This window comes from Carlito syrichta, unplaced genomic scaffold, assembly GCF_000164805.1.
Source record: "Carlito syrichta isolate Samal-C Ts95f unplaced genomic scaffold, Tarsius_syrichta-2.0.1 Scaffold309041, whole genome shotgun sequence".
NCBI lineage: Eukaryota > Metazoa > Chordata > Mammalia > Primates > Tarsiidae > Carlito > Carlito syrichta.
Genome location: NW_007253137.1, coordinates 1,783,824 through 1,797,420, shown reverse-complemented (window position 1 = coordinate 1,797,420; position 13,597 = coordinate 1,783,824). Strand labels below are relative to the sequence as shown.

Here is a 13,597-nt window from a genome sequence, read left to right as displayed (position 1 = left end):
GGCTTGATGTGGCAGCATAACTATTATGCTAATTACTGAGGTGTTTCTCTCCACAAGCCATCCCGAATGAAGAAAGAGAATTTTAATTCTGCCAACACAGAAGAGCCACCCATGCCTTGCCTGAAGAGATTCCATCATTAGCACACATAGTGCGTCCCTCGAGTGCAATGGCTGTCTTATTAAGTGTAGTCACTGGGCCTGCAACATCAGCATCACCTGGGAAGATGCTAATAATTCAAAACCCACTCAATCAGAAACTCTAGGGCCCGACGATAAGTGTTAACAAGTCCAGAGTCTGATGATATGTGTTAACAAGTTCAGAGTCTGCCTCATGTTGAAGGGTTGCCACTCTTGTCACATTTAGTTTGTCCATCTGTGATAAGAACCAGCTAACCTGGGAAGACTTCTAGCACCAGGACATTTGGCAGAGTTCAGAGGTGGCAGGGGTTGAAGCTAATGGTGCTAGGTCACCACCCCAATTCTGGACAAAAGGCAAAATGCAAAATGGTATGGCCTGTGTTCTCAGGATCCTTGACATTGTGTGGCAAGTGACAAGCAAACATAGATTTTTTTTCTTAAATGAGAGACGATGTAACAGAGTAGTATCCTGTTTTCCTGATCTTTTGCCATATTTCCAGATCATTCCCTTGTAAAGTTAGGGTTACTCTGGGTTTTTACACCTCCATATTAAAGTAAAATATGGCATGCTTTCTCTTCTGTAGGTAGATGGGCAGTGCATTTCCACACACTGCAGATATTCCTGCAGAAAGAATTCATAACTATCAGTTTTGGCACTGAAAATGAGGCTGAACTAGAAAGCATCAACAGAGGCCTGCATTCACTCAGCCTAGAGGTATTACCAGATGCTATGTCTGTATTAGCAAGGAATTAATAATAAAATCTTACAAACCTAGGTGCACTTGTTTTATATATTCAATCAATGAGGCTTTGTTAACATTCCAGAAGGATGGAAGCTTCTCCTCAAGAGGATATTTACAGCATGACAGCTCCAATGTAATTTCAAAACACTGGGCCCAGATGTAGTTGTAATCTTGCATTCCACCTAAACACAAGCAGATTTCATTTTGGTTAAGGTATAAAATTGGAGTGAAGCCAAGTATCACGTATCTTGGGAACGAGTGAATCAGACAGTTGCAGGCAAAATAGATGTAAACAGGAAAAGATGAATTTGACATATTAGCATGTACGATGAGGGCTTGACATTTTATTACTCAGGCAGGACCAGACAATCCTAAATATTCCCATATGGGTCACTGGATCAGAGCTGACTGAAGTTCAACTGTGCATCAAAATTAAGTGAGTGGTGAAGAAAGGGTCTTTTTTTTTTATTTTTTAAGATCCTATACGACAAAAAGGATTCTTCAAATTACATTTCTTTCTTAAATTACATTTTAAGTGGATATAAGCTAGAATAAGATTCCTTTTAAAACATTTCTGCAAATCATTTATAAATATACTTATTTAGTAGAGCTAAGTACACTAATTTGGGGGAATAATGACCAACATTTACTAAATGTTCACTGTTGCTAAGAACTGTTTGAAGTGCTTTGTATCAACTCATTTAATCCTCACAGCAATGATTATCCCTACTTTACAGACGAGGAAAGTGATCACAGATGTTAAGAAATTGCCCAGAGATTCCAGCCAGTGAATGGTAGACACTGGAGTGCAGGCCATGTAGCACAAGCCCCTGTGTGCTTACCTGTTAGGCCAGAGTGCTTGCTCTTGGGATAGAAGAAAGGAAGCCGCACTGACTCTCAGAGGCTGAAAACCCAGCCCCTGTGGCAGTCCAGGGCTGCCACTGCTCTTGCTGGCTTTCTAGGTCTCACCTCTGGACCCCTCCTTTCAAGGGGTTATAATCATTTCATACTTTCTAATGTGTAAATCTTTTCATATTTAAGTTTCACTTAGTATGTATCTGAAAACTTTTTATGGCTATAAAACATGCATTTTTTTTTTTTTTAGTTAAGGTTTCACTCTGTGGCCAAGGCTTGTGTTGTGAAAGGCTATGTTCAGCTTCAGTGAATTTTTTTTTTTTTTATTCTTTCAGTGCATTTGCCCATTTCATGAGTGATTTACGAGCGTCCCTGCTATACCATGCTGAGTTCAGCAGTTTTTGACCAAAAACGACATGACCTCCACACCCTACCTTCCCTATTCACCCACTCACCCCAAGTGACTTTTTTTTGTTTCCCCAGTGAAAAAAGTCCTCAAAGGGAAACGTTTTACCACTGTAGAAGAGGTGAGACAAAAGATGGCAGAAGCACTGAAAAGCATCCAAAATGACAAGTTCAAAAACTGTTCTGAGCAGTGGAAAAAGCATCTCGATAGGTGTACTGCATCAAACAGAGAGTACTCTGAAGGTGACTGAAGCTTAAACATGTAAGAATACACATTTTTTTATAAATCCAGTTTTTTGGCGTCTTCCCTTGTATCTTACCTGGAAAACTGACAGAGAGCCATCCTGGCACTTTACCACTTTGATAGCCTGTGACTCCAAAGTGACAACTGGGGAAGGTGCCTTTGGAAGTGGCCTGCATGCAGAAGTGCAGGATGCGGCTGCTGCTGGTAGGTCAGGCTGACCAGGAAGGAAATGCTTCCCACTGGGACAACAGAAATCCAGTTCTGGCCCAGTGTCTCCCCTCTGGTCCTTCCTACCCCTGCGCTTCTGGGCTTCTGTTTTTATGATTTCTTCATTATCATTTTCTTTTCTTTCTTTTGTTTTTTATTTGGGGTCTACTCTGCAGTCCAGGTTGGAGTGTGGTGGCATGATCATGGCTCACCACAGCCTTGACCTCTTGGGTTAGTGATCCTATTTCTTAGCCTCCCAAGTAGCTGGCACTATGGGCACCACCACACCTGGCTGATTTTTCTATTTTTTTGTAGAGGCAAGGTCTCACTATGTTGCCTAGGCTAATCTCCAACTCCTAGGCTCAAGCGGTCATCCCACCTCAGTCTCACAAAGTGCTGGAATTACAGGGGTGAGCCACGCGCCTGGCCTTATTTTCTTCTTTTGAAGACTTTGGGATGTATGCTATGTGAGAGAGGATGCCCCCAAAGAAGGAATTTATTTATAAAAGAATTGTGTATTCTTACATGTTTAAATTTTTTTAAAAAAATCTTTAAAAAAAATTCACTAAAGCTGAATGCAGCCTCTCACAACAATGCTAGCTGGTACATCCATGCTGATGGGTTCCTAGAACATTTACCTAGTGGGGACAGCCTGTACTACAAGGGACCTGTCCTCCAAAAAATAATTCTGGTTTTTGGGGGGATTCCCCCTTATATTAGTCCTTCTGATAAGAATCTCTCTCCTTCCATGTTCCCTCCATGGCAATCCCATCTCCTCCCTTACCTGGCCACCCTAATTCAAGGATGGAAAATAGGGGACCTTTCTCCTGCTGTATCCTGCCTTAAGACTTCTTTTTTTCCATGTGCAATGGCTTTAAAATCATGATACTTCACTTGCAAATCCAGTTTCTTTTACAGTGGGATGACCTGGCCATACTGGCTCCACTGCTGCATAGCAGTAATTAGTGGATCTAAGGAGCAGCTGTCCCTGTTAGGTGGGACACAAGCATTCCATTTCTCCAAGGTCTTCCCTACTCCCTAGTGTGTTTTGGCTTTTCAGCCCTGTGGTACACAGGACCTTTTCTAAATCTCTATTTTCTTGGGCCACATAATGACATTTTGGCTAACGATGGACTGCTGGAGCAAGAGGCTCTTCCATTGAGCTTAGGTGTGTGATAAGCCCCACTATCGAGGTTTGTGTAAGCACACGCTAGAATGTTTGCCCAATGACGAAATTGCCTAACAATGCATTTCTCAGAACACATCATCATTGCTAAGCAGCCCATGACTGTGTTGATATGCATGGATATCTCCCTATTACACTTAAGCTCTATGTCTTGTTCATCTTTCTTGGCACAGTTTCTGGCTCATAGTAGGCAGACACCGAGAAAACATCTGAATGAATGAAGGAGGCCCTTGGTGTGAGGGACACATATTTGAGCATCTCTCAGGCTAATTGTCGCCACCACTGCTCTTGTGATATTGGTCAATGGAGACAGGATTGAAGGGACTACACTATGCCTAAAGATCTTTTGACAACTGCTGGGTCAGCATCAACCAGCTGGCACCTCTGGGTAAAGAGGATAAGGAGAGTGGAAGAAATGAAGAGAAACTCACCTTGGAGTGGATACCAGGAGTATCCATTTATAACACCATCAGGAAAGTTCATTTTATTTTTACACTGATTTCCTTTCTTCATGCTGGGATTTCTTGAAGCATAGGTATGTGCGAGATGTTGGAAGACATCATCATCAGGAGTTAGACTTCGGGAGAGTAAAGCCCCAGTTGCTGTATTTGAAGGACAAACCAAGACCTTTTCATTGACTTTGGAGTAAGGGGAAGCACAAACACCATATCAGCAAATACATAATCTCAGCTCACACACCGCTCTGATTTCTTTAGAGAGGAATGTTTTACCCACTTCCATGCATGCTTCCTCTAACTCTTTTTTTATACTTTTTAATGAACATATACAAGGTGGCATTTCAGAAAATAAGTCCCATACAGGTTGAATATCCCTTATCCAAAATGCTTTGGACCAGAAGTGTTTCAGATTTAGGTGGTTTTTGTTTTCCAGATTTTAGAACACTTCCATTGTATTTTATCAGTTTAGCATTCCTAATTTAAAAATTCCAAATCCTTGGGGGGGAGGGGGAGGGGATTAACAGTAGCAAATATCTGTCTGGGGCTGGGAAAACACCTCTTATCAACAGGGTGTCTGAATGAAACGTAATTGTACACCTAATCCTTAACTGTACCCCACAAAACTATAATAAAAATACTGATTAATTAAAAAAAAAAAAAAAAAAAGAACTGCCATATAAAAAAAAAAAAAAAAAAAAAAAATTCCAAATCCAAAATGCTCCAATGAACATCTCCTTTCAGCATCATGTCTATGCTCAAACAGTTTTAGATTTTAGAACATTTTAGATTTTCAGATTAAGGATGTTCAACCTGTACATAGCCAAACTCTTCCTAAATGAGCTTTATAATTAAATATCTTCTTAGTCACTCTTGCTAATTTCTGGAGGTCAGGGAACTGTCCTTAGTTACTGAAGGGATTAAATGAAGCCACTGTAATATTTTAAGATCTTGGTATGCACCTCTTCCCAGAGTTTTACGAGGAGTCAGCAATTATTGTTCATATAATTCGCAAAGAAAAGTGAGTCATTCTAGTTTTCTTTTAGCCATGTTGCCTCTTAGGAAATCATCTAAATTCAAAATTTGACTATTTCACAGATGCATGTCAAGTTGTAAGCTGTCAGTTCAGCCATACTGCCCATCCACTGTTGAAGAATGACAGGAAGGATGGCTCAGGGTTGGAGACAAGGTTCCTTCTACCTAGATGGAGAAGTGGCAGAAGAAGAGTTTATTCAGAGGCAGAGAGTTTGCAGCCCCCTTCCAGACCCACGTGCTTACCTTGAACACCATTATCAAATGGGTAACTGGCCACAAGGGCACCACCATGGAGGTTCGCAGAGAGAACAAATGTGTTTTTTTTCAGCCACTCCATGACTGCCAGAGTTTCAGGCTGTCTTGAGACGTTATTAAACTCAAAAGCATCAGGAAAATTTCTATTCAGGTCATACTGGTTATAATTTTCCCTTTAAAAGAAAGAATTGTTTAGGGTTTACTGGTGGTATGTGAGGGAGTGGGTTCTTGTACTATATAGCTCTTAGGTTTGGACTTCAGGTGTTTTTCCAAATATGAATACAGGTGTGAAGGATGGTTGCCCTGGTGGTCTCCAGTAACATCCCTGGCATTCACACCCCATGTCATCCCCTTGCTCATTGGTGACTTGCTCTCACCAGTGAGACATTAGCTATTATGACACAGGCAGAAGTTTGATATGTGTTTGCATTTTGGGACTTCTGCTCTTAGAACTCTCCCTTTTAGAACCCTGAGACCCCAATGGTAGTCACATGGAGAAGTGAGGAACCCAGGTGACAACCTATGAGACTTCAGACACATGGACCCCTGGCTGGTTGTCTCAGACAGACCAGAGCTGAGACATCAGGCGTGTGTCACAGAGAGCAACCTTCCCTGCTCTGCCGTGCCCAGAGTCCTGACTTACAGAATTGACAGTAAATAAAAAGGCTGTTGTTTTAAGTTGCTAAATTTTGGAGTGGTTTGTTACATAGCAACTGATAACAGAAATAGTAATAAACACTACTTTATACAAACGTATTTTCTGAAAAGTGGAGTGACCATGTTTAAATATGTTAGAAAAAAAGTTGGAGGAAATCAAGGGGTGAGATTTCATTTATTTTTGGTAAAGCAAATTTATAAATTGCACAAGTACAAATGCATATTAGAGGCCAAGTATGGTGGTTCATGCCTGTAATCCAAGCACTTCAGGAGGCAGAGGTGGGTGGATTGCTTGAACCCAAGAGTTTAAGACCAGCCTGGGCAACATAGCGAGATCCTGTCTCTATAAAAAATTTTAAAAATTAGTCAGGCATGGTGGTGTGTTCCTGTAGTCCCAGCTACTTAAGAGTCTGAGGACAAAGGATTGCTTGAGCCCAGAAGTTTGAGGCTGTGGTGAGCCATGATTGTGCCACTGCCCTCCAGCCTGGGTGATAAAAGTGAGACCCTGACTCAAACAAATAATAATAAAAATAAATAAATGTATATTAGACATCTGAGAAATTTCAAACCTCTTGAGACAGCTTGAGACAAAATAAACTTGAAATCAGAACTACTTCAAGCCCCAGTCTTCTTTGTGATTAGTTCTTGAACTAGTGGCCTAATAAATCAAAATGACTGGTACTGGGAAACTATGGGGGGGGAAGGGGGATGGGATTAACAGTAGCAAATATCTGTCTGGGGATGGGAAAACACCTCTTATCAACAGGGTGCCTGAATGAAACGTAATTGTATACCTAACCCTTAACTGTACCCCACAAAACCATAATAAAAAATGTTGATTAATCAAAAAAAAAAAACAACAGGCAAAATAAATAAATAAATAAATAAATAAATCAGTCAGTCATTATGGAGGGCCTGGGTACAAAGGTAGGCATGATAAACACAGTGGAAAGGATTCCTGACCTCAGTGGGGGAGAGAGATATTCAATAAGAAACTGACATTACGAATTGGGCTCTGATCTGAAGGCTCCCCAGAGGACCTAGCATATGATAGGTCGGGAAGGCATCTTTGAGGAAATGCTATTCAAGCCCTGGTGGTGAGGAGTGGGAAAGTGGCATGTGCAAAACACTGAGATGTGAAAGCACTTGGTGGCTGCAGGAGGAGGGGAGGTGACCATTGGAGGCAGAGAGGCGAGGCAGGCACGAGAGCAAAGCAGCCACATTCAGGATGTTACGATTCTCCTCTGTGGGGAGACCTGAAGAGCTGCAGCACAACAGTGACGTGACACAGGCTCTGAGGCCTTTCCCTCTGATGCAGCTCCTCCTGCCGGGGCCAAAGAGTGTCTGAGGGGAGCCTTTGTGTGATTTGGTTTGGTTTTAAAATAAGAGCAGCCCATCTTTACCTTCCGTTACTGTAATAACAGTCAGGCTTTTTGACAGCTTCGAATCCATCTGGGTTCATGGAAGGCATGATGTGTATCCGGGTACTGTTGATTAGGCCTGTGATTTCCGGGTCTCTCCCATCACTGGTTACGAGATAGTCGATCAGATGGAGCAGTAGTTCCCGCCCAACAGTCTACAGTGTTAAAGAGAAAAGGGGAGAGTAACCTGCCAGAGGCCATGAGGAAGATGGTCCTCATGGCGCAAATTCCCCAACAGGGGCCTCTATACATGACATTTGAGACCCAAACTAGTTGGTAAGACCGCTGTTTCTCAACATCCTGACACTCTAGCACGTGGCAATCAGTCATGGGGTGGGCTGGAAATGATTTGTTAGGTACCTATTTGTAAATCATTCACTCTTTGAAAAGTGAATTCAAGTGGAGTAAAGGTTTGTCTTCTTACAATGTGTTTCATTTGCTTATCTTCCAAAATGCTTTGGACTAGTAGGAGTGACAGAGAAGGCAGGGAACTTGTGTCTTTCCATGAGGATGCATGTGCGTAGGAAGCCATCACGTACATCTTGGTGGATTACAGACTGAGAACCACGGCCTTGGAGGTTTTTTTTTTTTGAGTTGGAATCTCATTCTGTTGCCCAGACTGGAGTGCAGTGGCCACTCCCGGCCACTGCAGCTTTGACCTGCTGGGCTCCGGCAATCCTTCCGCCTCAGCCTTCCAAGTAGCTGGAACTACAGGCACACGCTACTACGCCTGGCTAATTTTTGATTTATTGTAGAGATGAGGTCTCGCCAAGTTGCCCAGGCGGGTCTCGAACCCTCGGGCTCAGATAATCCACTCACCTCAGCCTCCCAAAGTGCGGGATTACAGGCTGAGCCACCGAGCCTGGCTTTAATTTTTTTTTTTCAGTTGGAGTCTCACTCCGTCGCCCAGGCTGGAGTGCAGTGGCACGCTCCTGGCCACCGCAGCCTCGCCCTGCTGGGCTCCCTTGATCTTCCGCCTCAGCCTTCTGAGTAGCCGGAATTACAGGCATGCGCTACCACGCCTGGCTGATTTTTTGATTTATTGTGGAGATGAGGTCTTGCCAAGTTGCTCAGGCGGGTCTCAAACCTGCGGGCTCAGGCAATCCACTCACCTCAGCCTCCCAAAGCGCGGGATTACAGGCTGAGCCGCCGAGCCTGCCTTGCCTTGGATATTTTAATAGAGAAAAACCCAAGTTGGTAATAAGCATAATTTAAGTACATTTCTGATTTCCATAGTCCCGTTTCCAAATCCCCCTATTGCGCATTTGTGATGTTGTTGCCATCTGTGTATTTCTGATTCCCAGAGCCTCATGTTTCTGAAACTTTAGTCATTGCTCATTATCCTCACAGTTTGTTGCCATAACTTCATATTAGCCATATACTATCTTTTATGCTTTATTTTATTTAAATGCATTCACTTTTTACTTGTATTAAAATGAAATTTTGTATCATTACCACTTTGCTAGATATATATTTCTAATATACATTAAGTAAAAGCATGACTATTAAAAATTTAAAAACCGCCAGGCGCGGTTGCTCACACATGTAATCCCAGCACTTTGGGAGGCTGAGGTGAGAGGACAGCCTGAGCCCAGGGGTTCGAGATCAGCCTGGGCAACATAGCAAGACTTCATCTCTATAATAAATCAAAAAATTAGCTGGTCGTGATGGCATGTTCCAGTTACTTGAAAGGCTGAGGCAGAAGGATCACCTGAGCCCAGGAGGTTGAAGCTGCAGTGACTGTGAGCATGCCACTGCCCTCCAGCCTGGGCAACAGAATGAGACTCTGACTCAAAAAAAAAAAATTAAAAACTGTCATATCCACCTAAAATCTTATGTACCGCCAAGGACTAGGACACTGAATGCTTGTGAGAGAGGCATTTTTAAAATAATCCCTGAGAGAGATTATTTTTCTTATTAAAAAAAAGGAAATTCAAAATTTAGCCTTATTATATACAGAATTTATTTAACTGTGTTAAGTTCTCCCATAATTCTAGGTTTAAGGACTCTACTTCTGAAGAGCAGCTGTTGTTGAGGAGTTAAAATATGGGATATCAGGATTAGCAGGTGATTACATAAGGAAAGTGCTGCGGCGATACTCATGTAGATACTGCTCAGGAAAAGACTTAATAATACTTCAAATGAATTTTCAGGCCAGGCATGTTGACTCACTACTTTGGGAGGTCAGGGTGGGAGGATTGCTTGAGCCCAGGAGTTCGAGACCAGCCTAGATCTTGTCTTTACAAAAATCAAAAGATTAGCCAGGCATAGTAGCACCTACAGACTCAGCTATTAGAGAGGCTCAGGTAGAAGGATCACCTGAGCCCAGGAGGTTGAGGCTGTGGAGAGCCGTGACACTCCAGCCTGGGTGGCAAAGTGAGACTCTGACTCTACATTAATTAATTACTTTTCAGTACAACTCCATTGTAGGACTTTATCATTGTGACAAAGAACTGAGGGATCCATGAAGGATAACTCCTCACTGTTTCCCTTCACTGGCTCATATAGGCCACATTTCATAGTGACACAGAATAATTAAAACTGGGTCTAAGAAAATTTGGGATATGTGAATTCTATGTACATCAGTAGCTATAACATTCAGCGTCAAATTATATTTAATTCTGACTTGGTTTTTCCAACTCATTTTTAATCTTCTTCTACTACCTTGATTTGTGTTATTACAGTCAAAATTGCTTACTTGAAAAAGTCTTTACAAACAAATAACCAAAAAGTCATGTATGTTTCATTCTGGGTCCCAACTTTAAGACATAGATTTTGGAAGCTCAAGCACCTATGGAAGCGACCTCAATGAGCTACTTCCTGATTGCCCTAAAGCCAGGTGAGGAGGAGCTGGGGACATATAATTGTGAAGGATTGACTTTAAATGTGAAAGGAGTAATGGGTTCAAGGAGCTTTCTCAGAAGGGGGTTGGAAGGAAATGACCGGGAGCCCCTAAATGTCCACACACTGGTTAGCGACAATGGGATGTTTAATGAGGAAAATCCTGAGGCTGATCTGAGCCCCAAGTAGGGGAGGGGGGCAATGTGGTTCTCAATGTGAATTTCTCTCTTAACTGTCTGCACCATACATTTTCAAGCAGGCAAGAACTCAAGACGTGAGCTGGCAATGAAATTCACCCAACCAAGAGCAAATGAAAACAAAGAGTAAAGAAGCCATGATTAACAGGCTAGGGTTGAGTTGGAATTTAGTTAAATATAGAACTAGATTAAACAACTGTGCTAGTATGGATACAGAATGGAATATAAAAGTTAAGGTTTATAATTAACAGACGGGGTTCGGGCTGGAGGAGAGGGAAGGAGAAGAGGGAGGAAATTTCTAATTTGTTCACTTTTCATAGCAAGGGGTCATAAGATACTATCAAAAGTTAAAAGATATATGTTTAAAATGAGTACAGTTTCAAAGTTTTTCATAATATTTTTTCTTTAGAAAAATCTTCTGATAATTCCTTATTTTGAGAAAATATCAAGTTCACCGATTATTTTAGTTTCACTTCAGTTTTATTCTTCTGTTAATAAAGTCTAATAAAATTAAATTTATACCTCTTATCTAAAGATAACATATATAATATGACACAGATTTTATTTTATATTCTTTTAATTCTTCTCATTCTCTTACTACAGAAATATATAAATATCTAGTATGACATCTGGCAATTTTAATGATGGCTATTTCTGGGTGATAGTATTCTGAAAGATTTCTATTTTCTCTTGTTTTTCTAGTATCATCTTTTTACAGAAAACTTGCATCATTTTTGAAAAACAATAAGATCATGATTCTTTCAGGGAAAAAAGTATGTAAACAAAGTATTTTCTGTTTGTCTCAATATTTCACAACAAATCACAAGTTCTTAACTGCAAGAAATAAATAAAAATTTTGGAAATATACTAAAAAGCCAACTAGGAGTCAGGTAATTTTTAAATGCTGAGGTATACAAATGATATTTCAGAGGCAGTTAAAATCCTCTTTTTCTTGTTGGGCCATATTTTGCTGCGTCTGTAACAGCTGATTTGTGCCAAATATCATTCAAATTAATTCTTCCCAACCTTAATATAAACGTCTCAAACACTCATTCATGTTTTATGTATAAACCTCCCTTCATTTAAAATTAAGTCTTTGAATATGAATCCTTGGAGAGTCCAAATTTTAAAAAAGAATGTGGCCAGTCTCCCTTAGCTTACCCAGCCTTTCACTTCACATGCTCACTTCCTTTCTGTGAGAGTGTAGACTTCCTGAAAGAATCCCTAATGAAGGGCCTGAAAGGCCTGAGTTACACACTAGCTCCTGGAGCCTTTTGCTGATCATTCATCTGGTAGTTAAAATGGCAACAACCCAGAAAGCAGAAGAGACATTCTCTATCAGTTTTGGTTCAATTCAGTCAAGTTGGAATGTGCCAGATAGAGAAAAATGAGTGTTCTAGCTCTTCAAAGAATGTTCATAAACAAAGAAAAAATTCTTGAAAGAGTAATCCATAACACAGGTGTGGAGGGGGTTAGGGGGAGGGAGGGGGGAGGGTAAATTTGGAACCTCTACTACATGTTGACTACATATCCCGAATTTTCCACGACAGACAAAAACCTTAGCTATCTTAAGGATGGAATGTGTTTGAAATGCTACACTGTGATGCAGCTTCTGGGGGAAAAATAAGTCTTTCAGTTCTGGGACTCCACAGTGGTGTGTTACAGACTTAGTTCATTATCTGACTTCTTCAAATATCAGCCTAAATACTACATTATCTAGCATACTTTCCTTGACCTATCTCAAGACTGGGTTCAATGATCTGGCTCTGTAGGCCCGTAACACTCTACCCCTGAGCTATCCAATGCTGTACACATACACTATAATCACCTGACCTTGACTGATCACTCCACTGTCTAAGCCTTGAAGTCTGGGATCCTAATAGAACTGTTCCTCTGTATACCTGTGTTCCTGGTATATCTTGCCCAGCTCCTGGTAATTTATGTATTCAACAAATAATTGTTAATAAATTACTGTTGACAAATTCATTATAAGATAAAGACTATTATGAGGAAGAACTTTTTGAAAACACGAGGACTTGAGGTGCTTTGTAAAGGGAGAGGTACAAATTTTCATGTTATCTTATTTGAAGGATTTTCAATACTGGGTAAATTTTATAGTTGTGAAAGTTAACAATTCATCCATGTCAGACTTGGGATATCTGGTCACCTTGGCTCAGCTCAACAAGGGAGATGGAGAAGAATGTGGTTATTTCAGAAATTTAATATATGCTTAAAATGAATTAGACATGTCACCTGGAAAACAATTAGTTCTGTTTAAATCCCAAAAGAAAGAATTTAATTATCCAAAGACACACTGCATAATTGAGGACATTTTGCCATCATCTGGGATACCAGTAGAAGAAAGAGCTTGGGAAGTGGCATTTGGAAGGACAAGTTTTAATTTTTCATTTTGTTTTATTGGTAAATTTAGAGCCTCTACTGCATGTTGACTACATATCCTGAATTTTCCATGACAGTTTCAGATATTATGCCCTGTATTATTATGTAAATCATTAAAATATCCTCTATACAACATTTAGATGTACAAACTGCATCTCATAAATTGTCTCACACCTAGAAAGTGTGTGAAAATCCTTTATCCTTTATTTTTAGGTGGAAAAAAATATGATCAATATTATTAGAGAATGCTTTTTTCCATTTATAAATCTGGAATACAATGCTACTAAATGTAAAATTCTTTGAACCAGTGCCACCAAATGTAAAATTATAAATGTGATGTGGGGTTTTCAAAAGTCTATACCTGAATAAACCATCATAGTAAAAATTTATTGATGTTTAACAAACAGAAGCTTAAAAAAATTCCTAGCCATCCTCCCCCCAAAAATCAGAATTGCAATTCAGTTAAATTTAACAAACATATTGAATACCTCCTCTCACAGTATAGTAATTAGGACCACAGACCCCGAGGTCAAGGGAACCTGGGTTTGAAGTGAGGCT

At 40.6% G+C, this 13,597-nt stretch overlaps 1 protein-coding gene across 1 annotated transcript in view; it reads right to left on the bottom strand.

Moving 5' to 3' along the window:
• The window catches only part of CPM (carboxypeptidase M), a 79,032-nt gene that overhangs the window by 6,173 nt on the left and 59,262 nt on the right, over positions 1 to 13,597 (bottom strand). The window contains exons 3-6 of the mRNA XM_008066629.2: positions 7,584 to 7,756; positions 5,512 to 5,696; positions 4,210 to 4,380; positions 911 to 1,063 (exon numbers count right to left, since the gene is read on the bottom strand). Coding sequence (XP_008064820.1) covers positions 911 to 1,063; positions 4,210 to 4,380; positions 5,512 to 5,696; positions 7,584 to 7,756 — 682 coding nt within the window. The remainder of the gene's footprint in view (positions 1 to 910; positions 1,064 to 4,209; positions 4,381 to 5,511; positions 5,697 to 7,583; positions 7,757 to 13,597) is intronic.